Genomic DNA, 27,001 nt, shown 5'->3' with positions numbered 1-27,001 from the left:
ATATAAGTGATTTATTGTAGTTTTAACTATAAAGTAAAAATATGTATTTAATTTAAACACTTACAAAATAAAAGTTATGTCAAACATTATGTTTATGCTTTAATAAGATAGATTAAGTCCAAAAGGCTTAACTTAAACCCTAGTTTTCAATGATGTCAATAGGGTCGGCTAATTAAGGGGTTCAATTTTTTTATAAATCTATATTTTATAAAAAATTGAAAATTGAAAAGAGCCTAAAAATATTTTGTATATATTTTATTTTCATCACAAAATATATAAAATATTATTGATTAAATTATTAAAATATTTTAAACATTAAATAAATATAATTTTCAAAGGATAATTTTTTTTTGTCCTAGGGCTTGGAACAGTGCTAAGCCTGCCCGGAGTGTCAAACATCGAAACTTTGGTCCCAGTTGGCATCTTTAACGTTCATTTTTATTCCTAGTTTTAATAAACCGATGGTGTAAGAAAACTCTGGCCTCGTTCGCCAATGGTAGCGACATGTTATACAAAAAGACGGCGACACATAAAATCAGGTTTGAAGGACCAAGTGGTGATGTCGTTGTTATTTACTGGGACATGCTGACTGCTGAGTGGTTGTAAAATATAACTATAGAATAAAATCAACCAAAAAGGAGATGAGCAGGTAAAACTTAACCAAGCCTCATCTACGTCTTTTTTTCCTTTCTTATGCCAAAGTCGTTTTCTATTAGCAACATGAACACCAACTACAAAACCGATTTCTATTGTTCTTTGCAGATTAATATCCCAAGTTTATGACAATAATTATTAGTAAGGAAACAACAGAAACGGTAATTATTAAATAGTACCATCGGTGAGAACAACCCCCTTGTTTCCATTCTTCTCCACATGTGTAGCAAAACGAATATCCATCATGATAGATACTACATCTCGACCCGCGCAACCGCGTAGATTTTTGTTTTCATTTGTTTTTATATAAATATTTTATTTTTAATTCTAAATTGATATATATTATAATATACTATCAATTTTTAAAATATTGAATAGATTGTTTCAAATTTTCACATGTATTTGTATCTTCTTATATATATATTTCGGATTATTATTTCATTATGAAAATCGTAACTATATATATAAATATTAGTAAAATATTATTTTATTGTCATATTCAAAGATATTGTAATATTTCACAAATTTATAAAGTTTTTAAAAAATTAAACTTTTCATTTCATAGATTTATATTATCGAGTAAATAATTAAATATTTAGTTTTTGTTTAATTTTTAAAATAAAGTATATAGTTTAAAATTTGTTTTCATTGGTTTAAGGTAGTAAAGATTAACCATTATTAGATAATATGATTTTTGTCATCTAATTTTTTTTTTATAATTTTAAAAGTTAACATCGACAAATATTTAAATATTTAACATATGGAGGTGTATATAGTATTACAACATTAAATTATATCTATTTAATTTATACTATCTATAAATCCAATGGATCATCTGTTGTTTAAATCCAATTATTGATAGCCCAATAAAAATTTCCGGTAGGTCCAAAATTTAAATGATAACATGACTTTTTAGGAATATGTCCATTAGGTCTATTTTAAAAAAAATCACACATGAATCAAAGTTGTGACTTCTGTTTTAATATATAAGATTCACAAATTATTATCTTCGACAAGTTTTATAAAATTTAAATGAACAGAACAGTACTCAATATTAATTAGGCAAGATATATAATGAAATTCAGATGGATTATATGATAGCTAAAGAATGTGGTGCTTGTATAATGTTGATACCTGCAAGTTACTTTACTGCAACCTGCAACACGTTCGATCATGTGTTGGCACTTTCCACACTGACGCCACATTTTCTGATTTGCTAGAGCTTTTAGCATCATGTCATTTGTTGTAGGATTTGGACCCAACCTCTTGTAATCACCGCAGGACATGTTATTAATCCATGGAACTTTGCAGAGAACGTAAAATTTGAACATTTGAAGCAACATCTCATATGTCCATTAGTAGATTTAGAGAGCTCCGATACCGACATTAAAGCCGAGCACATCCGGTTTGGGCAATAAACTCTGTCAGCCACGGGAATCGAGTCCTCTTGGATCCTTTGTTCCCACATCTTTCTTAGTTTAAGTGTCAAAAGATTGGTAAAACTTCTAAGAATTGGCTTAGACTCGCATTGATAACGAGGACATCTCGGTACTCCTCCCTCGAGTAGCATCGCTTCTATATACTGTCTCATGCACTCCACACAGAATTGATGACCGCATAAAGCGACGGAATGCATCTGCCATCTGATGAACTTCAAAATCATCGTTAAAACATATACGGCAAGTCTTCTTCTAGAAGGCATACTCTGAAAAGATTTGATTCCTAAGGGCCAAGGATCGTTCACGTTATATGACTTGAACTCAATATATATCTATAGAGGCTCTTCTCAGAATAGGTTAAATCCACGTAGGATTATAGCTTTGAATAACGATCATTAATTATTTGTCATTAAATAACAAAAAAAAAAACAATCAACTTTATTTTTTTAAAGTTTGTATTTATCGCAATATTTTCTCCATAGAAAAGATAAAATAAAAAATACTTATAAAGATCTAATGAAGGGAAATTTTAATTTCTCGTAAATACATAACATCAAAACAAATACAATATAGTAACTTAAAAAAAACAAATACATTATTTAACTGAATTCTTATAATTGATATTCTCTACGTTTTAAAAAGAGGCGTGTTCTAAAATAATTAGTCCAAAAAGTGTATTTCTGTTTTCTATGTATTTTTAGTAGAAATGGATCAAAAACCAAACCAAACCAACCTGAACCAAAGTATTTTTTTTTTTTTGTCAAACATTTATTATATTATCATTTTCATCAATGTATCATACATCTTTGATAATGAAAGATTATATCTAAAATATCCTTACAAACATACTTTTTAACTCTTATCTTTCGTATCTCATAGCATGGTTAAATATCAAAGAAAGCAACAACACCTAAGTATTCGAATTTTTGGGTGGGTCAAAATCAAAGTTGGATATATGGCTTACAATAATGAGATGTCATAAATGCTTCATATAAATTTAGATTTTTGCTTCAAGACAAGGGAAGAGGGTTGAAAAAGATCTCAGGACCATTTGATTCATTAAAGACACTACACATGCATTTGCAATAAACTAAAGAAATTGTGAGTGAGCTTTCGCTTTCTCCCTTCTCAGCATAACTTATCATCAGGAAGTCCCCACACACACATTCATACCTTTAGTTTCCCCTCACTGTCTCCTCTCACATGTAATGTCTTCTTGCATCGTAACAGTTACCACATTCAGTTACGGTCTAAAAGGATAAACCAAGGTGAGAACAAGAACTCACCAGCCTCATGTCAAAATTTCTATCAAAGGGTAAAAGTAATGCAACTCGAATATATATGGGCAGAAAAAAACAACAACTTCAAGAGTTGCTTAAACCAGTAAAGACCGAACTCATAGTTAGTTGCCTTGTCCGAATCAAAGAAGAGGGCTTAAAACACGTGATTAACACCATCTCTTTGCCTTAAAAGACACGTTTGCCCCTCCATGAACTTAAACCCGTCGTCGTCGGGAAGTCTAATTACTGAGGAGATCTTCATCTACTGCCGGAGATTTCTCCGTCACGTCTGATTCCACCGCCAGCTGTTTCGAAAGAGGGATCTTTGGGAGCTCGGTGAGGATCTGAACGACTTCCCTCATCGTCGGCCTCGCCACCGCCTGTTCTTCAACGCAAAGCAACGCAACGTAGAAGACGTGCGTTACTTCGTGGACGGGTACAGAAGAGAGTCTATGGTCGATAACTTTGAGCACACATTCCTTGTTCGAATCCGTCATGCTTCGCACCCACTGAACGATATCCACGCCGTCTCCGAATTCTCCGACGGGTTTCCTTCCGGTGACGAGTTCCAAAAGAACAACACCGAAGCTGTACACATCGCTCTTCTCATCTACCTTCAATGTATACGCATACTCTGCCCATAACAATAACACATATTAGTTATTACATGCCAGAGTGAGTAAAAGGAAGGCAGTAAGTACCTGGAGCGATGTAGCCGTAGGAGCCGGCAATTGCAGACATACACTCAGAAGCACCGGAGTCTTGTAAGAACTTGGCGAGACCAAAGTCGGCGACATGAGCTTCAAAGTTGGAGTCTAGGAGGATGTTGTTGGATTTAACATCTCTGTGGACGATCAAAGGAGAACAGTCATGGTGGAGGTAGCAAAGACCCTTGGCTGCTTCAAGAGCAATCTTGTAACGTGTTTCCCAATGCAGATGACCTCCTTTCTTTCCGTGAAGGACCTCTCCAAGGCTACCGTTGGGCATGTACTCGTACACGAGGAGATTCGTTTCATGGTTAGAGCAAAACCCAAGCAGCCTAACAATGTGTCTGTGTCTGATCCTACCTAAAGTCTGAATCTCCGCGTTGAACCCATGGTCATGAGAAGATCCGTGAGACATTGTAGCCAATCTCTTGACCGCTACTAGGTCGCCGCTAGGCATCACGCCTTTGTAGACAATCCCGGCGCCGCCTTTGCCTATGATGTTGTCTTCCTTGAGACAGACCAAGACGTCATCGCAAGTGAAGTCTAGTCTCTGGAAAGCAGTCAATCTCCAAGCCTTGGACTCGGCGGCGTTTCTCAAGGACCTGGCTTTGACTATGGCAGCTATAGCAAACACCATGGAACAGAACAGCAGTCCGAGGACGAGTAAGAGCTTTGTACTAGGGGATAGAGGTCTGACATGATGAGGCTGGTTGCAAGGACCCAAATAGGGACCGCAAAGATCAGAATTACCCAAGAAGGATGTGTGATTAAAGTAACCGAACTGCCCAGTGCTGGGAACCAAACCGGAGAGGTTGTTGTAAGAGAAATCAACAGATGTTAAACTCTGCATCGACGATATCGTCGCGGGGATCGAACCGACGAGATGGTTTCTCGAAACATTCAAGTAATTCAAGATCCTCATGCTCGTGATCTCGTTAGGCATCTCACCTGAGAGCTCGTTACGGCTCAGGTCGACGTACGTCAGCAGCTTACAGCGGCTGATCTCCGGCGCGATCCCGCCGGAGAACAGATTGTGGCTGAAATCAAGCTTCGAAAGCTGCTGAAGCCTCCCTATCTCCGAGGGAATCGGACCGGAGAACTTGTTACCGTCCAAGAGCAGTTTCTGGACGCCGGAGAAGTTCCCGATGGTCGGCGGTAAGGGACCGGAGAGTTGGTTATTCGAAAGACTGATCTGACCGAGGTTAACAGACACTCCTCCGCTTATCGGTAACGGTAACTCTCCCGTGAGGTAATTGTCTTGGAGCTCCACTTGAGATAACTCGGGTAACCCGAAAAGCCCGTTGGGAATCGACCCGTTAAGGAAATTCTGACCCATTCGGATCCGGGTCAAAGACTCGCATTTCCCAAGCGAATCAGGGATCGAACCGAACAAGAAGTTGCCGAGGGTGATCACCGTCACTAACCGGTTACCGAAGCACATATTAGGCGGCAAAGTTCCGGTGAGTTTGTTGGAGGAGAGGTCAAGAATCACCAGCCTACCGTTCCCCCCTAGCTTCCGAGGGATGCTACCGGTGAAGTTGTTCTCCCACAGCTGCAACACCTCGAGCCCCGGCATATCGCCGATGAACTCCGGTATAGCGCCGTACAGCTTGTTCCTGAACAGATTCAGTAGCGTCAGATTCCTCAGCTGCTCGAAACTCGGTGGGATCTCTCCGGTGAACATGTTGTTAGACAGATCCATCGATTTCAAGCTCGAGATCGTTCCCAGCTCCGGCGGTAACGTCCCCGAGAAGGCGTTTACCTGGAGGAAGAGCGTGTCGAGCCTCCGAAGCCTCCCGATCTCCGGCGGAATCTCTCCTCTCAACCCGCAGTTCGCGGCGTCGAGCCTGAGGAGGTCCGATAGGTTTCCGATCTCCGGCGGAAGACCGCCGTCGAAGGCGTTGAAGTATCCGATGTAGAGCTCCCGGAGAGCCGTTAGGCTTCCGATCTCCGGGGGGATTTTCCCGGCGAGTTCGTTGCCGGAAACTGCTAAATACTCGAGAGCATGCCAGCTTCCGTACGCCGGCGGGATTCTTCCGGAGAAGTAGTTCCCGCCGAGGTGGAGGTGACGGAGCTCCGTCAGGTTGGTGAGGGAGACGGGCAAGTCTCCGGTTAAGTTGTTGTTGTACAAATCGAGGACCCGGAGGTTCACCAATCGGGCGGAGAGCTCGTCGGGGAACGAGCCGTTGAAGACGTTGTTGGAGAGATTCAGAAGGCGGAGCTCCGAGAGGCTGGCCATCTCCGGGGGGATGTGGCCCGAGATCTGGTTAGCGGCGAGGGAGAGGTTTCGCAAGAGAGGTAAGTGAGATACGGAGGAGGAGAGAGTCCCCGAGAGGTTGAGGCCGGATAGGTAGAGGGAGGTCACGTGACGGAGAGAGGCGTCGCACGTGACTCCTGTCCATAGGCAGAAGCTTGTGGAGAGGTTCCATGAGGCGAGAGGCGAGTGTTGGTCGTTTTTGCTGCTGGTGAGGGAGGATTTGAGTGAGAGAAGAGCACGGAGCTCGGAGATTTGATGAACGGCGGCGAAGGAGAGGGAAATGTGGAGGAGAAGGAGGAGGATGAGAAGAAGTTTCATGGCTCTGTTTGTTTCTCTTTCTGTGTTAGGTTAGGGTATGGTTTAAAAAAGGGTGAGATAGTGTGGTGAGGGTAAGTGATCAAGACGATGAAATTGGCGTGTCTTTATTTGTGAATTATTATTATTTTATTTACTTTTTGTTTATATCAATGGAGGGAGATTTTTTTAAAAACTTTAATTTAGAATTAAGAATTTAAAAGTCTTATAAAAGTAAAAGAAAACATGAATTTGATGAGAGAATGTTGCTTGACTCTAATCTAGCATCGAAGTCGAGACCCGGTAAATTAGACCTGGAAACAGGTAGATGAACCAAGTACATGAGATATGCGTCGAGCTTGATGGTGAGTATTATTAATTTAGTCTCAAGAGAGAAGATGATTGCTCAAAAATGGAGGAGAAGATATTAGAGATGACAACAATAGAGACAAGTATAAAAGGAGGAAGAAGGCGAAAGACTACGACTTTAACACATGCATACATCGACTTAGATGTCGAGCTCTCCCAAACACATCGATCCTGCCATTTTGTTCTTCACACTTGTGCTGTTTTGATTCTTACTTACATTTACGATCTCGTCATCTGATATTCATCAATATAGTTTAAACATAATTTACATTATTGTTGTTTTGAAGATTTTGTACCTTAAAACTTTTTCTTCCTTACTTTATAAACAAAAACACTCAAATATGTATATAGTGCGTATGGATTTTAAGATCCACAAAAACTTAATTTAATTTTAGTTTGGACCCTTGTTGTTTCCAATTCTAAATCTGTTGAAAGTGATGTTGTTACCTAATCTTTGAACATTGTGTGGTTTATTAATACATTCAGCAAATCATAAAATTACGTCACACATGCATATCACTATAAGCTTCAATCAGTAATGCAAAATAATCTCTAAGCGAACCATATAAATTCATAAAGATAATTTTAAAGATAAAAAAGAAACCCATGGATTACAAATTTTGATGATGATGATGAACGGTCTTGATGTTACAATTTAAAAGAAGATGATGGATCCCACCACTAGAATTCATGTACTTAGCGATTTCTCGAGAGACCCGCTTTTTCTTAATTAGCGGATATCATTAGTATAAATCGGACCTTGATTACCAAAACTTAACACTTAACTGACCATAACATCCCTTTACAGACATCGTAATCACCTTTCTGTCACTAGGACCACAACAAGGCCCACAAGGCATGGGCAACAAAACCAGAGAGAGAGGGTTTATGTTCTTACTTTTCAGTAATAGGGATTAGCAATTGAAAATGACGAGAACGAGTCTGAGGTGATGACACAGTAACATTTAAAGAGTCTTGAGAGACACAATCATAGTTTTGATAATGGAGAAGGGTAGTCAGTGAAAACAGTCTTATCTGCATCATTTTTATCTTTTGCCGGTTACAACATTTCACTGGTCAACATTCAACGATAATTGGTTTGTGCAGTGAAAAAAATTGTGAGTTTTGGGATAATGTCAAAATTTCAAAAGCAGATTTTAAAGGCACTGGAGTCGAGAAGAGAAATACATTTATTTAGCCAATGGAACAAGTCGTACTCATATTAGGTGAACTTTGTTGTCTTCTTTATGGACCCGGACCGATAGAATAATTTTCTATATTCAACCCGTTTCCTTGCATTCAATAATAAATTAATAGTAAGGAAAAATTAGGACTCTATGGCTCCGAATGGTGATTGCGGTTTGAGCGGTACGGGACAAGCGGTTCAATTGCGGTACGATTTTAACAGTTATAAAAACGTATAGATATATGATATATGTAGAGATTTTTGTTACTGTTAACTGCGGTGCGGGGCGGGGCGGTTGTAAACATTCGAAGCCTATATTGTAAATTATGTTATCATTCGAATGATGAGAATCGACAAGCACGTGTGAGGGGAAGATCTATTGTTTTTCCTGTGTGCTAATGGGAAGATATATTTTTGGATGGATGTGTTGTGTTAAGATTCGTTTGCTGAAGCTTTGATTTCCTATTTGGTACCAAATCAAATACATAAATTGGAAGCATCTTAGTTTACTAGTTAAGGTTTAAATGCTTTTACATTCATGTATAGGATTCGAATTCTAGACTAAGCAATTTCTTGCCGATTATAGAATGCAAGCTTTTGGGAAGTTCCATAGTACTGTAAGCAGAGCCGTTCGTTGTGGGCGTCTGCTGCGGAGAAAGCCCGTCCATCGTACATGCAGAACCGTCCGTCGATCCAAGTGTTTCGGAGAGAGCTTCATCGTGGAATCATTGCCCGTGAAGTTTGTTCATCATTAACACATATGTTGCAGGTAATTGATCATCATATCTAATGGAGTTAGAGATTATATTATGATGTAATGTGTGCTACCATCCAGTGTTAAAAAAAATCAAATATATATAAATTTGGCAAAAATATCAGGGGTGATTGGTAGTTGTTGTATGAACTTTAGACAACCTTTTTAATTTTTACGACCATTTTCAAAGCAATCATGTTTTTATTTTCAAAACTGTATCCAAAGCCAAAACATTATAAAATGAAATATGTTTGCTTAAAAAACACTTTTAGAGTATATATTCAACGCTATCAAAAAAATTTCTACAGTAAAATAAACTAAAGCCAAAGCTAAAAATCTAAAACCTAAATCTTTGAGCAAAAGATAGAAAGCCACAACCTTAGCCAATCAAATCTATTATGCTAAGCCTTACAATAAATCTATATTAATTAAAATCATTAAAATTCTGCTTACCAGCTTTACATGTAGAATATGAAGCTTTGATATGGACTACGGAGTATATACCTTTAATTGTTCAGACGTAATTTCTGCAACAAACTATTTTCAATTGGTGAAGATGGTATAATCACCTGAAGAACGGTAAACTTTTTCTACACATTTGGAAGAATTTCGACCTAGTAAGACTTTCTTTCATACTTTCAAGATCCGGCATATACCAAAAGCACACAATTCAGTAGTGGAAAAACTTGCACTAGGTGATATAAGTTCCCATTCTGCTATGTTCTATGTCGATTTTATGTTTCCGGTTTGGATATCCAAACTGGTAGAACATACATCATAGTTTAGTTATTATTATAAAAAAAATTATTTATCTAATCAATCATCTTATTATTTCAGACACACATTTATAATTCCTAAGCAGTTAATTAAAAGTGTTTGAAATCAAATTATAGACTAAATTTTATGGGTCACAATTACTAACTAATATATTTTAATTTATAATTTGTTGGTTTCATTGGTAAATATGCAATATAATATTTTTCAAACACCAAACTAATAACAACATCTTAAATTGTTTTAAATATTTAAAATTATAATATAGTTGTTATTGATTTCAGCCCATGGACTTTATATTTAATACTTTTCTCACATGCAAAACATGGTATAGTTTTCATTCCTAAATATATGCAATATAATATTTTTAAAACACCAATCCAATAACAACATCTTAAATTGATTAAAATATTTAAAATTCTAATATAGTTGTTATGGATTTCAACCCATACTTTTCTCACATGCAAAATATACTATTTATAACCAAAAATAAAACCAATAGCAGCAAATTATAATCTAGTTAGCGAGGGTTTAGGAAAATATAAATTTTAGTAGTCATATATATTTAAGAAAATTTCTATTTTATATACTATACAATAAACTCGACATACATTTATAATATAAGATAAATTATTATATACATATTCAACTAATTTATTCTACTTTTACACTTTGTTGTATAGTTTATAATGCTTTTATATTTTCACTTTCTATGGACTGACAAATACTATTAACCTTATATATAAAACATATTATTAAGTATTGTAAATTAAATTAATTGGAAAATACATAATGAATATACACTAAAATAATGTATATTATTTTTATACTTTGTAGATAAATATATCAATAATTTATAGAATTAATATAGTAATTAATTTATAAATTAAAAGATCAAATAATTATAATACAAATAAAACAAATTCAACAATGTATAAGATAAACTCAATTTATTAAAAGTATTGAAAAGGATAGATTTATGTTAATTATACATGCTTTTAATTTATAGAATATTTAAAATAAGATGATATAGTTAATATTTTTCAAGTGCATTTTCGAAATGTTTCAACAAACATCAAAACTATTATCAAATACAAAACAAATTAAGCAATGGACACATGTTAAAAGTATGGATTGCGTCATTTTAATTTCAAATTATAAAATAAAATTGATTGACTATAAAAAGTCATGAGAAATTCTCTATAATAGCATTAAATTTTTTAATCATAAATATATCACACAAAGATCAAAATGACCAAAATATTTCATTAAAGAAGTAAAAAAACATTATCTCATAGTTAACTAATATAGACTTACGGTTTATATTTGAAAGGTGGGTTTTTGAGCGTTGGAGTTTAGGATTTTAAAAATAATTAAATAAATATTTAAAATTTAAAGTAAGAATTTTAAAAATAGTTTCAAAAATAATTTTAGAATTTCGAAATAAAATTTCGGAAAAATTGGAAAAGAGATTCAAAAATAAAATTTAAAGTTTAATTTGAATACGTATTTTGTAATTATTTAAATAATTATTTATATTTATATATTTATAAATTAATGGTAAAAGAAGTGTTTTTTATCTTTTTAATAAAATATATTTTGGTCATTTTTGTGTTTTCTTTTGGTCCAAAGTCCCCAATTTAAATTCTGTTAGGAAATTTTCCCAAAAATTAACTAAATGAATTATACTATTTTGAAAACATACAATATTAGAAATGAAACTACTTTTAAAACTGGTTAAAAAAATATATACATAAATTATATATGAAACTGAAAATATATCTATTTATACTATTATTTGATAGGGGTTCTTCCAAAAATGACTAAATATTTCAAGTCAAACACAAAAATAACCTATGCTTTTTTTGAAACTTTCTTTTGTCCTATTCACCCTAGAAGTTCTAGCTATTCACAAAAATGGAATTACTTTTTATTTTATTTTTTTTCTCGAAAATAAGGCGTTTACCTTATCTTCCTCATCTTCACCAAATATTTACAACTTTGCCATTGACATCAATACCTCAACCACCATGAACTACCAAATTGAAAGTGTTAATGTCCTAAAGTTTCGATTTTTCTCATCCTTTCTCATTTCTTATCCATACAAACCATATATCTTACACTTTCTCTCAAAATTCATAAAAAAAACTGAAGATTTTGATTACAAATTATGTAAGGTTCATAAGCTCACGATTCTTGGTGATTAATGAGTAGGTAGCTGTTGTGGTGAAGTTTTGGGTGATTGGAGAAACCACGCAAGTCATCTCACGAGTTCAAGGTATGAAATCGCGAACTACAATTTATTTTTCAGATTTGTTCGACGAATAAGACTTCTTTAGAAGTCTTCTTCATCGAGAAGACTTCTGGTCAATGCATATGTTAGTTTTGCAATTGACCTTTGTGTGTTTTTAATAGAAGACTTCTATTAAAAAATTTCCTAGAAGTCTTCTAACTTTCCTTTGTAAACAAAAAATTTCGAAATTCCCAGAGACTCGGATAAACAGGTTACTTTTAAATTTAACCGAAGTTGGTCAGAAATTTGACTTTTTGTAGAAGACTTCTAAAGAAGTCTTTCTGGAGAAAACTTCTACAGAAGTCTTCTGAAAGTTTTCCCTAAGTCTTCTCAGTGCCGAAAGATGTCTGCGTGAGTTACTTTTTCACTTGAAAAATAATAGTAAAACATTTAATATCAATGAGAAGACTTCTTACCCATAATTAAACTCGAGAAGACTTCTAAAGAAGTCTTCTCTCGAAAAGTCAAATATAGTCAATTGCAAAAGTAACCCATCAGACTTCTTGCGACATTGAGAAGACTTTCGGAAGACTTAGAGAAGAATTCTTTTGAAGTATTCTCCAGGTAGACTTCCCTAGAAGTCTTCTACAAAAAGTCAAAATTCTAACTAACTTCGGTGAAATTCAAAAGTAACCTGTTTATCCGAGAAGACTAGTCTTCTCTGAAAATTTCGAAAAAACTCAATTTCAAAAGTAAGCCAATATTTACAAAGGAAGACTTCCGTAGATGCCTTCTGTAGAGTAGACTTCTTAAGAAGTATTCCTTCGTAAATTTGCAATTGCAAAAATGACATAAATAGAAGACTTCTTTTGAAGTCTACACATAGTAGACTTCTTTTGAAGTCTTATGTGGATGACTTCAAAAGAAGTCTTCTACATAAATCTTTATTAAACTTCAAATTTATCCAAAATTAAAATGAATTTTTAATATATTCTTGTTAATTCATGTTTATTAGTCAATATTGGGACTACTGAGTCGAATTTATAACTTAATTGGTGATAATTATGAAATTACAAAAATTGATGTTTGATAATGTTTCTAGCTAAATGGAGAAGTCTTCTATAAGTCTTCCTCATAGAAGACTTGGAGAAGACTTCATAAGAAGTGTTCTCCGATGATTTTGTTTTATTAAGTTGATGTTCTGTGTTTGTGTTGTCTTCCTCATAAGATACAATTTTTAACTTCCATGAGATTTAAAATTTCAACTTTCACTTAAAATTCAATTTTGATCTTTTGTGAATTTGACTAAGGTTTCTTGAGAAGAAGTCTTCTCTCTTAGTTTTAGCAAATTTTACTAAGTTTTTGTGTTGTTGTGTTTTTTTATGTGTGGGTAGAATGATTAAAATATATTTTGGTATGTTGCATCAATAACTTTAATGAAGCAAGTACTTTTGGCAAAACATGAACATATTTACCATTCTTTTGATTAACATGTCTTAAAGTTTACAAAATAATTTACAACTAAAATATTACACATACAAATCGTAAAAAGACCATAAACAAAATTATTACACAGCTAGATATTATTCCTCAACATAGATAAACTTGGACTCCACTTCACATCATCTCTTTGTACCACTTTGGACAGAAGGCTTTGGAAGACTTTCTGAAGACTTCGTGGGAAGTCTTCTAGCATAAAATACATTAGTAGATTTCCCAAGAAGTCTTCTGAGAGTCTTCCGAGAATTATCCCAGAAGTCTTCCAAAATCTGCCTCAGATCTGAAAAATCTGCTTATTCAAAAGCATTCAAATGACTTCAAAATAGAGAAGACTTCAAAAATAAACATTTAGATAATAAAAAAACAGTCACATTAGGTTGAATCTATAATTTTTTAGAATCTAATATATAAAACACACAAAATACATATCCAAAATTTATACCACTTTAGGCAGAAGACTTCCTGAAGACTTCGTGGGAAGTCTTCTAGCATAAAATGCATTAGAAGACTTTCTAAGAAGGCTTCTGAGAAGTCTTCCGAGAGTCTTTTGAGAAGTCTTTCAAAGTCTCTCTGATCTGGAAAAACCTGCAAATTCAAAAACATTCAAATGACTTCAAAACAGAGAAAAGCTTCAAAAATGAAAATTTTATGCTTACAAAATAAACAAAACAGTCACACTATGTTGAATCTATAGCTTTTTAGAATCTAACATATAAACACACACATAAATTCATATCCAAAATTTAGAGATCTACCTTTGAAAGAGTGAAAGATGAGAATTATGTAATGAAAAACTTGTAAAAAGAAGATAAATTAGTGAGAAGACATAAGAAAAAGTGAGAAATTGATATAAAGTTTGGTGTTTTGATGTTCGAATAGATTAGAGAGAGGTTGGATAGTTTTTGAGTGAGAAACATTACATTTTTGTTGCAGTCATTTAAGAGGAAGAAAGAAAATGTGTAAATTTTCTTTATATATGAAGACAAAAATTCCAATTAGGTTAAATATTTTCGACCGAGAAGACTTATGGAAAACTTATGTAAGACTCATGGAAGACTTATATAAGACTCATGGAAGACTTATGGAAGACTTTGATTTAGGCGGAAAACCTAAATTATTCCAAAATTTAGGCGGGAATCCTAAATTTTACTTAAATTTAGGCGAGATGTGTTGGAAGACTTCTTTTTAAGTATTTTGTGAGTCTTCTAGACCTTAAAATCAAATAACTATGCAAAAAACCTTTTTTAACTTAAAAAAACTTAGAAAGTGTTAAAATCAAATTGTTAGATAGTTACTAAACATATATAGGTCAATTTGAAAAAGGAAAAAAAATGAAGATAAGATTTCAAATCTAACCCTAAAGATACCAACAATACTATAACATATTTTACCAAACCCTAAACCAATGACTCATGAACCAATCTACATTCGCTCATCTATGTTGAAAATAATTTAATTTCAGATAAACTAAATTTAAATCATTGAAAAATGTTTATTATTACATGATTTCAAATTTTACCCCATGAAAATATTTTTTATAAAAATTTTAATTTTTTTTAAGATCTAATCCATGAGAAGACTTTCTCTGGAAGATTTCTATAAGACTTATGGAAGACTCCTGGAAAACTTATGGAAGACTTTGATTTAGGCGGGAAACCTAAATTATTCCAAAATTTAGGCGGAAACCATAAATTCTACTAAACTTTAGACGAGATGTGTCCGAAGACTTCTTTTTAAGTCTTATGTGAGTCTTCCAGATCCTAAAATCAATTAACTATGCAAAAAACACTTTCTTAAACTTAAGAAAGTGTTTAAATCAAGTTATTAGATAGTTACTAAACATATATGGGTCAATTTGAAAAAGAAAAAAAATGAAGGTAAGATTTCAGAATCTAACCCTAAAGATACATACAATACTATAACATATGTTACCAAACCCTAAACCAATGACTCATGAGCCAATATACATTCACTCATTTATGTTGAAAATAATTCAATTTCAGATGAACTAAATTTAATTACATCATTGAAAAATGTTTATTATTATATGATTTCAATTTTTTACCCATCAGATTATTTTTTATAAAATTATTTTTAAGATCTACTGAACGAGAAAACTTACAAAGAAGTCATCATTGAGAAGACTTACAAAGAAGTCTTCTCTAACGGAGGCTTATAATGGTAAAATTGAATACATGTTTTTTGTTTGTTCATAAGGGGACTGTTGTAATTTCACTAGGTTTTTGGGTTACTTTTGCATTTAATTGAATTTGGGGTATACTTTTGTATTCAAAATCAAGTTTGTATTCAAAATCAAGTTTTGAGCCATTTTTGGCAAATCCCCCTATTTGATAAATAATTTTTGAGTCATTTTTGGCAATTATTTTCTTCATTATTTTAGGTTTAGTCATTAATTTTCGTAAATAATTTTAGTTATCAAACAAGAATGTTCCGGATCATATCCATGGATACTTCCATGTCATCAAACTCGCTAGCCAACTCGATACCGCCCGACTGTGCATTTGCGTTCACAAGTTTATGGCGGGATCTTAACACAATTGTTAGATCTTAAGGCTTAGTTTGAAACTCAAATGCTATACCATTTCAATTCTTGCTCAGTTTTATTGTTTTATGAGAATGATTATGTGACAATCCATCCCGTTCACTCGGAATCCGGCTCACAGCCCTGCAGGGCACTGATCCTAACCTCTCTCATGTGCGCCCTTCCCGGCCATACATGTAGGTTATTGATGCGCTTGGCGTTCCTCGAACCCAAGATCAATTGATTACAACTCATTTGAGTGTTGTTAAAGGGTGAGGTCTTGGGTTCGAGTAACGCCAAACGCATCAATAACTTACATATATGGTCGAGAGGGGCGCACATGAGAAGGGTTAGGGTCAGTGTCTTGCAGGACTGTGAGCCGGATTCCGAGTGAGCGGGATGGGTTGTTACAGATTCGTGTTTGATGAAAGGAGCCCGGGCACAAGTAAAGCTGGTGGATTTTACTCATGTTCTTGATGGAAATGGTGTCATCGACCATAAGTTCTTGGGTGGACTCTGCTCTTTCATAAATTTCATACAAGATATACTCGAGAGCTCGGACAACAGCAATCAAACCGATACTTCCCGGTCTGAAAATGGGCACTAGGTGTTTCCCTCTGACTCGTTTCAAATTATGTGTTTGGACATAAACTTTTCGTCCCCTTCAGTTGTATAGTACTTCAGTTTCAAGTTAGCTAAGCCTATGAAGCTTGTTTGGTGTCCTGTTATAGCAAAGCTAAATTGCATATATTTGTTAAACAAAATAGAATCAGAACTAGAAGAAGTAATAATGTCAACATCAGTACGTTGAAACATTAGTGAAAAGTATTCCTTAGAAGCGATTTTCATCTTAGAACATAATCTTAATCAAAAAGCCTCTAAGTAGTGTACTCAACTCTAAGCCACATATCGCCTAGAAACAGTGTTTTTTTTTTTGCTTTACTTTAGTTTCTATATATATATCTGAATATTTACAAGCTAAGTAGTCTTCAATGATGAAACTCTTCTTCTTGATCTTGTTTTGTGCAATCTTCTTAACTGTCTCTTCAGATTCAGACAATATGCAAGACACTTGTCCGACGGCTCAAGGAGAACAGAGCATCTTCTTTATCAACGGCTATCCTTGCAAGAACCCGACCGAGATCAACGCTCAGGATTTCAAGTCCACCAAACTTACTGTAGCCGGAGACACAGACAATTATCTCCAGTCCAACGTCACAATGCTCACAGCATCAGAGTTTCCAGGCCTCAACACTCTTGGTCTCTCTGTCTCACGCACTGACCTCGAAAGGGACGGATCCGTGCCGCTCCATTCGCATCCAAGGTCATCCGAGTTGCTCTTCGTGGTCAGTGGAGTCGTGTTCGCTGGATTTGTCGATACCAACGACAAGATTTTTCAGACGGTTCTGCGGAAAGGCGATGTCTTCGTCTTTCCTAAAGGTTTGCTTCATTTCTGCTTGAGCGGTGGCTTCGAACGAGCCACCGCTCTCTCCTTTTACAATAGTCAGAGTCCCGGAGTCGTGAATATTGGAGGCGTGTTTGGGATCGATCAAGAACGTATAGTGAACATCACGAGGTCGTTAGTTACGGACCGTGATGAGCTTTAAGTTGTGTCTCTTTCAAAATGTTATTAAAATCAAAACCAGAGTTACATGACTTTTTAAGAACTAACGTGTCGCACAAGACATCAAATTTGATAATAAAAAGCCCTAATTTGATACCACCACTAAATAGGGTTGGATCTCATACGAACATTTAAGACAAGGAAGCTTGAGCACTTGTAGCAACCTTGAAGAAGACGTCTTCGAGAGTTGTGTCGGCGAGCCCCCAAGCAAACACTGTGAACTTGCTTTTGGCACTCTCCACCATTAAAAACAGGTCTGAAATCATGACTTCTTGCTTAGGGATCTCGAACTTCTGTGTTCCTGAGAGATGATACACTTTCTTGGCGTTCGGTGAAATGTTCTGAACCAATCTCTCTACTATCTCCTCGTGTTCTGATGAGGTTGTCATCGTGAAGACATACGATCCACCGTACCTTCCCTTAAGCTCTTTAGGGTTTCCTATGCACTGCAAGCCTCCGTCAACAAAAATCCCTAATCTGTCGCAGAGAAACTCTGCTTCTTCCATTGAATGAGCTGAAAAACCGTGAGGGGCAAGCTAGGTTAAAAAAATATCCATCACGTTCTTATCTGATAGTAATTGTCTGCAAAAGAGTAATTAGTGAGAGAAGAGATAGAGATTGAAGTACTTGTGAGGATTATGGCTGTGTCCTGTTTTGCACGCTGGATCACGGTCCATAAGTTCTTTCTTGAGGCTGGATCAAGTCCAGTGCTAGGCTCATCCATGTACACCACCTTTAACATATTAGAAAATGGAATTTTTTTTAGTTAATTTTGAAATTGTCTTAGATAAAACAAAGTCTTGTCTATTACGGATAAATAGATCAAAGACTTTCCACAATTTTTTTTATTGATATATTCCTAACAAAATCATATGACAATAGACCATGGAGAGTACCTTTGGGTTGCCAATAAGCGAAATGGCCACACTTAGTCGCCGTTTCATACCTCCGCTGTATTTTCCAGCAGGTTTGTCAGCAACTCCTCCATCAAAGAGGCTGACACTTTTGAGAGACTCTTCCACAGCCTTGAAAATATAATCATAAATCCATGAATAATAACATTTTCTTGGTGGAGTACGTAACATATAAGACAATAATAGCAAAGTTGTAAAACATACTTGCTTTAGAGCAGGGCCCTTGATGTTCTTGAGTCGCCCGTAAAAGAGAAGATGTTCTCTTCCTGTCAGTGTCTCCCAAAGCAAGCTGAAGACATGAAAAAAAAAGCTGTTCCTTATTTTCTTGGTAATGAAAGAAAATGCAATAAGTATTGTTGAAGAGTATTTTACTCGTGCTGCGGGCATACGCCCATGCTAGTGTATACTTTGTTCATATCCTTGCATATGTCCCAACCTTTAACCAAAGCAGTTCCAGATGTCGGTTTTAAGAGGCCAGTCATCTAAACACAACAGAGAAATATTTACAAAATTTTATAACAGTCTGAAACGTTATTCAGTGTAAGAACATTGGTCTTTTTTTAATGCAGAACTGACCATATTGATGAAAGAGGTTTTGCCGGCACCATTGGGTCCAAGCATGCCAAAACATTCCCCTGAAGGCACGTCGAGATACATCCCTCTTACTGCTATTTTTGGTGGGTTACCATCTCTACCTGGATACACCTTCTTCAGGTTGTCACACACAATCGCGTGCCATGTGCTCCCTTCTATCCTCATTACCTCCACTTTCTCCCTCTGATTAGTTTCCGCCTTCAGAACGACATGGAAAAGAAAAAAAGAATAGCAATTTTTTGTTTACATACCTCGTGAGTGACATCTGCTTTTTCCATGTCAATGAGGATGTTGTCAGAGCTTTGACTCTGTACACTAGGGTCTGGTAGGGAAGTAGTAGCTTTCTTGGTGAACAAGCAAGGGCTTTTCCCTGATGTAAGAACCTGATCGACAACGTAGGCCACAGTGAGAGTCACAAACCATTCCACTAACATGATGTAGAACACTTTATCCATTCCACTTTCGCTGAGATCCCCCCACTTCATCCCGTTTCCATGGAAGGCTGCTTGTGCAAACTCATACAATCCTCGGAATAATGAAAATCCAGGAAACAACTCCAACACAATAATCCATTTATCTGTTTTAGGTAAAAAATACTAGTTAACAAAAGTGGTCAGAAACATGTGTATTGATCTAGTTTTAACTTACCGGGGAATGAGGGAGAGTCAAGTAGCTGTGCGAAGAGAAAGTTTCCCAAGAGCCCAGTCCCAAACACCATAATGTAAGCAACAACTAACATTTAAAAGCCAAGAAGACGTTGAAATTTTCACTCTTTGAGGAGAAGATTCAAGAAATGTGATATGTTGTTATTTATTACCTGTAACAGTCTTAACCTTTGAAAACATTGTAGAGACTAGAAAGGCAATGGCGATTTGCAGATTTAAGTAGATAAAATAGAAAACGAACTGGACGCTATAGGAATTGAGCCGAAAGTAGTTGAGTCCTATCACTGACCCGAAGCTCACCAAAGAAAGAATGTACAACACGGATATGGTAAGAAAATAGGCATATGAAATCAACCAGTATGGACCATCGCCTAGGCCATGCATTTTCATTATAATTCTTAGACGTTCTTGTTTCTCATACACCAATGATGTCAAAATCACCTGCAAAAAATTTACATTAGGATGATGAGTAAATATGTTGTGGAGTTTAGTAATGGGCCTAAAAGTATTTAACTGTAGTAATAATATACAACTTACAGGGAACAGAAGAAGAACAACCCAAGTGAAGAAAAGCGGACCAAACAGAGATGCAATATCTGAATTGCTTTTAGTAGAGTTCTTAGGAACTTCTTTGACAAACTCGAATAGTATCTTTGTCCCAGGGCCTTTCAGAAACTTTAAATAAACACTTGATACCTGCAGTTTTTGACCGGTTCAGTTAATGAAACATATAGAAAGAAAGAGCATTTACCAAGACCTACGTTCATACCAGACTGATCAAGCGGGGAACTCGGACCAAAGGCTTGTTTTGAGGACCTTTACTGTAATATGTCGCATTATACCAGATGTTCACATCCAAGTTTTTTCCATCCGTACTCAAGAGATCATATGCTAAAAGGCAACAAGATATACATCAGTCAACAGTCAATATATATATACTAAAGCATGCATATAACTTATATAAATAAATAGAAGAAAATTTTAACAAAAAACCTGCAGCAATCTCATTTGTCATTCGCTCAGTATTTCCCCTCCAACTACCCTTGAAAATCTCCTCATTGACCTCTGTAGATGTATTTCTCCAAAGGCACAACCCTTGAACACACTTCACCTCTGGGATATTTTTTGACACCAACCATTAAGTTAATCATCTCATTTTATCCTTTTTTTTTCATTTTTATTCTCTCATTCGTTGTTACCTGTACGTGTTTTTCCTAATGAAAGTGGCCATGTAGAGTTTGCATTGCACTGAGGTTGGATGCTGTAGATGGCGAGTCCTGAGTCAATCCCTGGATCCCTGAAACTGTCCATCCCTGCTCCTAGTGTTGTACCCTAAAATCTCATTGACCTTTTTAGTAAACCCTCTAAGAGAAATGGAGATAGTTTTTTTCCAACGAAAAGGAAAAAAGAAAAGCAAGCATACCAAGACATTGTCAGCTAAACTAGGCAAGAGGTCGGAGGTATTCACTGCAAAAGAACCACCAAACATAGTCCTGGACAAGGCTGGAAGAAACACAAATGCAGGTAATAAGTATGTATATGAAAGAAGGAAGAGTAACAATTATAATAAGCATATATACATACCTTTACCAAGAGACTGGTTTTTCCCAGTAAGAAGCATAGTTAAAGGACAAGTTTTTGTTTTTCTACAGGACAAGTCAGGAAGGTCACTGTAGGGAAAGAAACCAGCTTTAACAGCACGAGACTCAGGTTCTGGAATATGCAACATGGGAGGTAACAATGGAGGGGTTGGGATGGGACAATAATCTCCATTTGGAGCATCTTTACTTCCACATTTAGCCATATCCGAGACTTTGCTCATTACAGCCTCGAGCAAGAGTTGAATCGACAGGAGAAGTAAGCAGAGGAAGAGTGGAACCAGAACGAGTCTAACATTCGTCCATATGTGTTTCCTCTGTACCAAAAAAAAAAGATTCACAATATTACATCGAGGAGGACAAGGATCATGATTTCCACCGAACCGCAGATACAGCACATGTACAAAACATTACCTGGTAAGTTAAGTTCTTCCTAAGTAACGCATTTGCCTGAGTCCAGAAACTGGCTTGACCATGATCCGCCATTGATAGGAGAAAGAAGCTTTCGTTTTGTCTTTCTTCCTCTGTTCAATTTTTTTACTGAACGTTTTTGTTTTTCTAGGGTTATTAAATATAAAGACTCAATATCACTTAGTTTTTTGACGTTAATGTGGACACTCATCAGCCTTTAATGGGAAAGAAATAAGAGAAAGCGAAATATACTCCACTAATAAATCAAATCATAATTAATAATAATCCATTAACATATTTGTGTTAAAGTTTGGTTGAACACAATGTAACGATGTCAATAGGAACATCTGTGATGCTAATCTTGCACCACCCTTCCACTAAAAGAAGATTTGTTGCCAAATATAACAAAGGGTAACTGGAAACAACTTTAGTGTTGAAACGGAAAAATATAAATACATACATTGTATTTACCAATTTAGAAAACCGCGTTTAAATGAATTAATTACACAAAATAGGAAAATATCATTTATTTCATGATTCAAAATATACTTTTTGATTAAAACATTAACAGCTGTTAACAGTAGGAAGATTCTTTTTGTAATTTTGTTAATAAATGAGAGTCTTATAAACGGTTGTCTTTATAAATGGTTAGTCTTTTCTTTCATAAGCGTTACTTAGTAATTTTATCATAATTAATAAACATAACGTGAATTATATATTAAAAAAAAAAGAAGAAGACAAGAACCAAAAAATAGTCCAATCGTCTTCTTCCTCTGATCATGACTCTGATAGAAGGCATGCCGCTTCTGTATCAGCAGTTCACAGCGCTGTTCAAAAAGAATCTACTGCTCTCATGGCGAAACAAAAGCGCCACGTGTCTCCATCTCTTCTCTTCCTTCTTCTTCATCTTTCTCATCTTCTGTATCCAAGAAGCGATGAAGGCGAGCGACGTAAGCTCGTCGGCGGACGTGAATATCACCGATCCCAAGGCATCAGCATCGTCTCCGATTCCGCCTTGTGAGGATAAGTTCTACGTGAAGCTTCCATGCTACGACTTCGTGTGGAGTGGGAACCAGAGCCGTCGAGTGTCTGACATCGTCTCTGCTATTATGGCGAACAATCCAGGAAGACCTATTCCGACCAACAAGGTTTGGTTCTTATTATGTTTGGTTCTTTTTAGTTTTAACTTTTAACGTTTGTTTCTGAAATGTTTCTCTTGTGTTTTTTTTTTCAGGTTAAATCATTCAAAGGGACTGAGGAGGTAGATGCATGGTTTACGTCACATCCTTTGCATGCCCCAGGAGCTTTGCATTTTACGGAAAGGAACGCTACAGTGATCAGCTATGGAGTTCAGACAAACTCTTCTTCGGCTACAAAACGTGGTCGGACTGAAGATCCGACGTTTAAGTTTCTTGTCCCTCTTCAAATCGCTGCAGAGCGTGAGATCGCAAGGTTTTTAATTGGAGGTACCATCCATCTTGAAAATCTTTTGAGTTAGGAGTCATATGTTCTATATGGAGATTTAAATGCCTTTTATATATGCATTATTATCAGATCCAAAGTTTGGTTGGAGTTTTGGATTTAAAGAGTTTCCACAACCAGTTGTTGCTAAAGACGTAACTATCTCTCCACTGAATCTTATGGGACCAGTGTTCTTTCTTGCTTTCTCCATGTTTGGTTTTGTTCTCCAACTCGGTTCTCTAGCTACCGAGAAAGAGCTTAAACTTCGCCAGGTTAAATTAATACTCTGTTTCACTTAGAGTCTGTTCCCATTGTGTATTTGTATTTAGATTGTTCAATCATGTTTTGTTTTTTTCCTAACAGGCAATGACAGTGATGGGAGTTTACGATACAGCTTATTGGTTATCATGGCTCATATGGGAAGGCATCCTTACGTTTGTATCATCACTCTTCTTAGTCCTCTTTGGAATGATGTTCCAATTCGATTTTTTCTTGAAGAACAGTTTCTTTGTTGTCTTCCTACTTTTCTTGCTTTTTCAGTTTAATATGGTAAATTAAAGATCCTCATCATTCTTAAATCATTTTCCATTGATTTTTGCTGGGATATCACTTAACTTATCTATATCCTTTGTGTTGCTAGATTAGCCTAGCATTCATGCTATCATCTTTCATTAGCAAGTCATCTTCAGCAACAACTGTTGGTTTCCTTGTGTTTCTCATTGGCTTTATCACACAGGTGTGTGTGGCCTCTCTTTAGCTAAAACAGTAGCTGAGATTTGTTGGATTCTTACTGGGTACAGTTCTGACTGCAGACAGTAGCTACCAGTGGATTCCCTTATTCAAGCACACATTCCCTTTCTCGCCGGGTGATTTGGTCATTCTTTCCACCCAATACCTTTTCTGCTGGGTTGCAGCTGCTTATCGAAGCAACATCAGTTCCCGGAAGCCCTGGAATTAGTTGGAGTAAAAGAGATGTATGCTCAAAAATGGATGACGCCACCTGCTTTCTTACAATGGTATGCCAATTTTTCGACAACAGATTTCACCCAAGAGTTGTTGTCTATGTCTCTCATTTTGAGTCTTTGTGCAGAATAAAATCTACATATGGCTTGTGGGTACATTCTTTTTCTGGTTTGTTTTGGCTGTCTACTTTGACAATATCATCCCCAATGCCTGTGGTGTAAGAAAAACGATCTTCTACTTTCTAAAGCCTAGTTACTGGACTGGCAAAGAGGGCAATAGAGTGGAAGGTATTTCTTTGTCTCTTGCTTTAATTAATAAGATTAATGTGTGTGTTTGGAAAGTGTAAAGCCAAAAGATGGTTCCTATGTAACACTTTTTTCAGAAGGGAGCATTTGTAGCTGCTTTGGCTCAGTTCCACCTGTAGAGCATTTAACACCAGATGACCAAGATGTGCTTGAAGAGGAGACACTAGTTAAGAAACAAGCAATGGATGGAACAGTTGATCCTAACATTGCTGTTCAGATTCATGGTCTTGCAAAGATGTATCCTGGAACGACAAAGCTTGGTTGTTGCAAATGCACCAAAACATCCCCTTTTCATGCTGTAAAGGTAATCAATCATTCCTGTTGGGTGTGTTCTAAGGCTTCAAGACTATTCAACAAATCCTAAAGCTCATTTAGTTGTATGTTATGGTTTATAATGTATTGTTTATTACATTTCTTTTTGGCTCATGAAATATGTTTAGGGTTTGTGGATGAATATAGCCAAAGACCAGTTGTTTTGTCTTCTTGGACCCAATGGTGCTGGGAAGACAACTACTATCAGCTGTTTGACTGGTATAAATCCAGTTACTGGTGGGGATGGTAAGGATCTGTTTTACAAGAAGCTACTTTCCAAACTTTTTTAAAACCATTTTAATACTAATAATTAGTAAGTTCAATTTGATTCGACTTAAAACAGCTCTTATCTATGGAGATTCCATACGAAGCTCTGTTGGTATGTCCAACATTCGTAAAATGATAGGAGTGTGTCCTCAGGTAAGGTCAAGTTCTCCCTGCATTGTCTTCTCTTTTCCTTACACAGTGATCTTTATGTTCTGCTTAAATGATTTGTTTCATCATCACTCTTATTATTTTACAGTTTGATATCCTTTGGGATGCTTTGTCAAGTGAAGAACACCTCCACCTCTTTGCTAGCATCAAAGGGTTGCCACCTGCATCTATCAAACGGGTAAGTTATTCATGTATTTTACAAATGGTGTCTGATTTACCTTTCCCTCTTTTTAAAAAAAAATTATATTTTGCTTACAGATTTTTCTTTCTGGTTAAACAGATTGCAGAGAAGTTACTTGCCGATGTAAAGCTGACAGGAGCGGCTAAAATTAGAGCAGGAAGCTACAGTGGTGGAATGAAACGCAGACTCAGTGTTGCAATTGCACTCATTGGTGATCCCAAGCTGGTCTTTCTCGATGAACCGGTATGTATGCCATGCAGCTTGATACTTTCCTATGGTGTTTATAGATAAACACACACACACACACACACTAACACATATTTTTGGATTGTAGACTACTGGTATGGACCCTATCACAAGGAGACATGTGTGGGACATTATACAGGAATCAAAGAAAGGCCGAGCCATCATACTAACAATGCATTCTATGGAAGAAGCTGATATTTTAGGTGATAGAATAGGGATCATGGCTAAAGGCAGGCTCCGCTGCATTGGAACCTCCATCAGGCTAAAATCTCGCTTCGGCACAGGTTTCATTACTACAGTTAGCTTCCTTGAAAACAAAAACGACGGTTCTGGAACCTCACCAGAACCACTTAAAAGATTCTTCAAGAAGGTATGTACACTCAGGCCTAAGTTTTTTTTTTTTTTTAGCTGGCAATTGTTTAAGTAGGTAGTGCCTCTGAGTCTGGAACAATATCTTTCTTGCAGCATCTGAAAGTTGAGCCAATAGAAGAGAAAAAAACTTTCATGACTTTTGTTATCCCCCACGACAAAGAGAAACTTTTGGCGGTAAGTATCTTTAAAAGCTCTAGCAATCTCTTAGATTTTCGTCTATGAGGTTCATCATCGTTTCTCCATGGATAGGGCTTTTTCGAAGAGCTACAATACAGAGAATCTGAGTTTGGAATCTCGGACATACAGCTTGGGCTTGCAACTCTTGAAGAAGTGTTTCTGAACATCGCAAGACGGGCTGAACTAGAAAGTGCAACCGCTGAAGGAACCGTGGTTACTCTCGAGTTAGAATCAGGCATCTTGGTCGAGGTAAATCATCTACAACGTTCCACCAAAAAAATTCACGTTTCACATGTTATAGTTACTAATGGATACAAACTCTATATATGTACAGATACCTGTGGGGGCAAGATTTGTAGGTATACCAGGAACGGAAAACGCGGAGAATCCTAGAGGAATGATGGTGGAAGTGTATTGGCAACAAGATGGTTCTGGAACGATGTGCATCTCTGGACACTCCCCGGAGATGCGCATACCGCAGAATGTTTCGGTGTTATATGAACCACCATCACAAGTGTTAGGACGTGGGCAGCGACGAGTTCGGGGTTCCGTGATTGATTATGAATCTAGCGATTAATATATTATGCTAGAGTTTTAAAATTAGTTTATGGGGACATTTAGATTGCAATGCTTTTTATTTAAATTTTCACAGTGAATAAAGTTGTTTTTGGTCTTATTTTATACACTTCTCCCAAGTAGGGGTGGGCGTTCGGGAAGGATCGGGTATTTCAGATTTTCAGGTATTTCGGTATAG

At 36.1% G+C, this 27,001-nt stretch overlaps 4 protein-coding genes and 1 pseudogene across 4 annotated transcripts; 2 read left to right on the top strand and 3 right to left on the bottom strand.

The window, feature by feature from the left end:
- Positions 1-763: 763 nt before the first annotated feature.
- On the bottom strand, positions 764-3,388 carry LOC106303258 (annotated as a pseudogene).
- On the bottom strand, positions 3,070-6,778 carry LOC106305848 (leucine-rich repeat receptor-like serine/threonine-protein kinase BAM2). Its single transcript, XM_013742247.1, has 2 exons — positions 4,075-6,778; positions 3,070-4,007 (listed from the first exon to the last, which is right to left on the bottom strand). The coding sequence occupies exons 1-2, from the start codon at positions 6,653-6,655 to the stop codon at positions 3,613-3,615; spliced, it is 2,976 nt and encodes a 991-aa protein (XP_013597701.1). The 5' UTR covers positions 6,656-6,778; the 3' UTR covers positions 3,070-3,612.
- A 10,203-nt stretch (positions 6,779-16,981) lies between these two features.
- On the top strand, positions 16,982-17,732 carry LOC106304483 (germin-like protein subfamily 3 member 4). The gene has a single exon (XM_013740890.1). It carries the CDS (start codon positions 16,982-16,984, stop codon positions 17,594-17,596), a length of 615 nt encoding a protein of 204 aa, XP_013596344.1. The 3' UTR covers positions 17,597-17,732.
- Positions 17,733-17,744: 12 nt separating this feature from the next.
- LOC106304482 (ABC transporter A family member 10-like) lies at positions 17,745-21,870 on the bottom strand. The gene is made up of 16 exons (XM_013740889.1): positions 21,799-21,870; positions 21,371-21,701; positions 21,210-21,289; positions 20,986-21,118; positions 20,780-20,899; positions 20,556-20,677; positions 20,324-20,482; positions 19,939-20,227; positions 19,770-19,853; positions 19,373-19,698; positions 19,104-19,304; positions 18,900-19,009; positions 18,732-18,816; positions 18,510-18,638; positions 18,241-18,346; positions 17,745-18,127 (listed from the first exon to the last, which is right to left on the bottom strand). Exons 1-16 carry the CDS (start codon positions 21,868-21,870, stop codon positions 17,745-17,747), a joined length of 2,730 nt encoding a protein of 909 aa, XP_013596343.1.
- Positions 21,871-22,574: 704 nt separating this feature from the next.
- Positions 22,575-26,921, top strand: LOC106304783 (ABC transporter A family member 9). The gene is made up of 16 exons (XM_013741175.1): positions 22,575-22,943; positions 23,030-23,261; positions 23,350-23,528; positions 23,620-23,805; positions 23,897-23,992; positions 24,069-24,272; positions 24,347-24,506; positions 24,602-24,828; positions 24,965-25,082; positions 25,180-25,256; positions 25,360-25,449; positions 25,552-25,695; positions 25,787-26,068; positions 26,164-26,244; positions 26,320-26,496; positions 26,582-26,921. The coding sequence occupies exons 1-16, from the start codon at positions 22,575-22,577 to the stop codon at positions 26,822-26,824; spliced, it is 2,865 nt and encodes a 954-aa protein (XP_013596629.1). The 3' UTR covers positions 26,825-26,921.
- The last annotated feature ends 80 nt before the right edge of the window (positions 26,922-27,001 follow it).

This window comes from Brassica oleracea, chromosome C7 (assembly GCF_000695525.1).
Source record: "Brassica oleracea var. oleracea cultivar TO1000 chromosome C7, BOL, whole genome shotgun sequence".
Taxonomy (NCBI): domain Eukaryota; kingdom Viridiplantae; phylum Streptophyta; class Magnoliopsida; order Brassicales; family Brassicaceae; genus Brassica; species Brassica oleracea.
This window is presented reverse-complemented; position numbering and strand designations above follow the sequence as displayed.

What these genes read in the sequence shown, in the direction of transcription:
- LOC106304482 (XM_013740889.1), bottom strand. Translation starts at nt 21,870, where the DNA reads ATGGCGGATCATGGTCAAGCCAGTTTCTGGACTCAGGCAAATGCGTTA. An exon ending in GTTTAGCTGACAATGTCTTG is followed by an intron (nt 21,119 to 21,209) that starts GTATGCTTGCTT and finishes ATGAGATTTTAG; the next exon opens with GGTACAACACTAGGAGCAGG. An exon ending in ATTAGGAAAAACACGTACAG is followed by an intron (nt 20,900 to 20,985) that starts GTAACAACGAAT and finishes AAAATATCCCAG; the next exon opens with AGGTGAAGTGTGTTCAAGGG.
- LOC106304483 (XM_013740890.1), top strand. Translation starts at nt 16,982, where the DNA reads ATGATGAAACTCTTCTTCTTGATCTTGTTTTGTGCAATCTTCTTAACT.
- LOC106305848 (XM_013742247.1), bottom strand. Translation starts at nt 6,655, where the DNA reads ATGAAACTTCTTCTCATCCTCCTCCTTCTCCTCCACATTTCCCTCTCC. An exon ending in CTACGGCTACATCGCTCCAG is followed by an intron (nt 4,008 to 4,074) that starts GTACTTACTGCC and finishes TGTTATGGGCAG; the next exon opens with AGTATGCGTATACATTGAAG.
- LOC106304783 (XM_013741175.1), top strand. Translation starts at nt 22,575, where the DNA reads ATGACTCTGATAGAAGGCATGCCGCTTCTGTATCAGCAGTTCACAGCG. An exon ending in CGCAAGGTTTTTAATTGGAG is followed by an intron (nt 23,262 to 23,349) that starts GTACCATCCATC and finishes CATTATTATCAG; the next exon opens with ATCCAAAGTTTGGTTGGAGT. An exon ending in TCCAGTTACTGGTGGGGATG is followed by an intron (nt 25,083 to 25,179) that starts GTAAGGATCTGT and finishes GACTTAAAACAG; the next exon opens with CTCTTATCTATGGAGATTCC.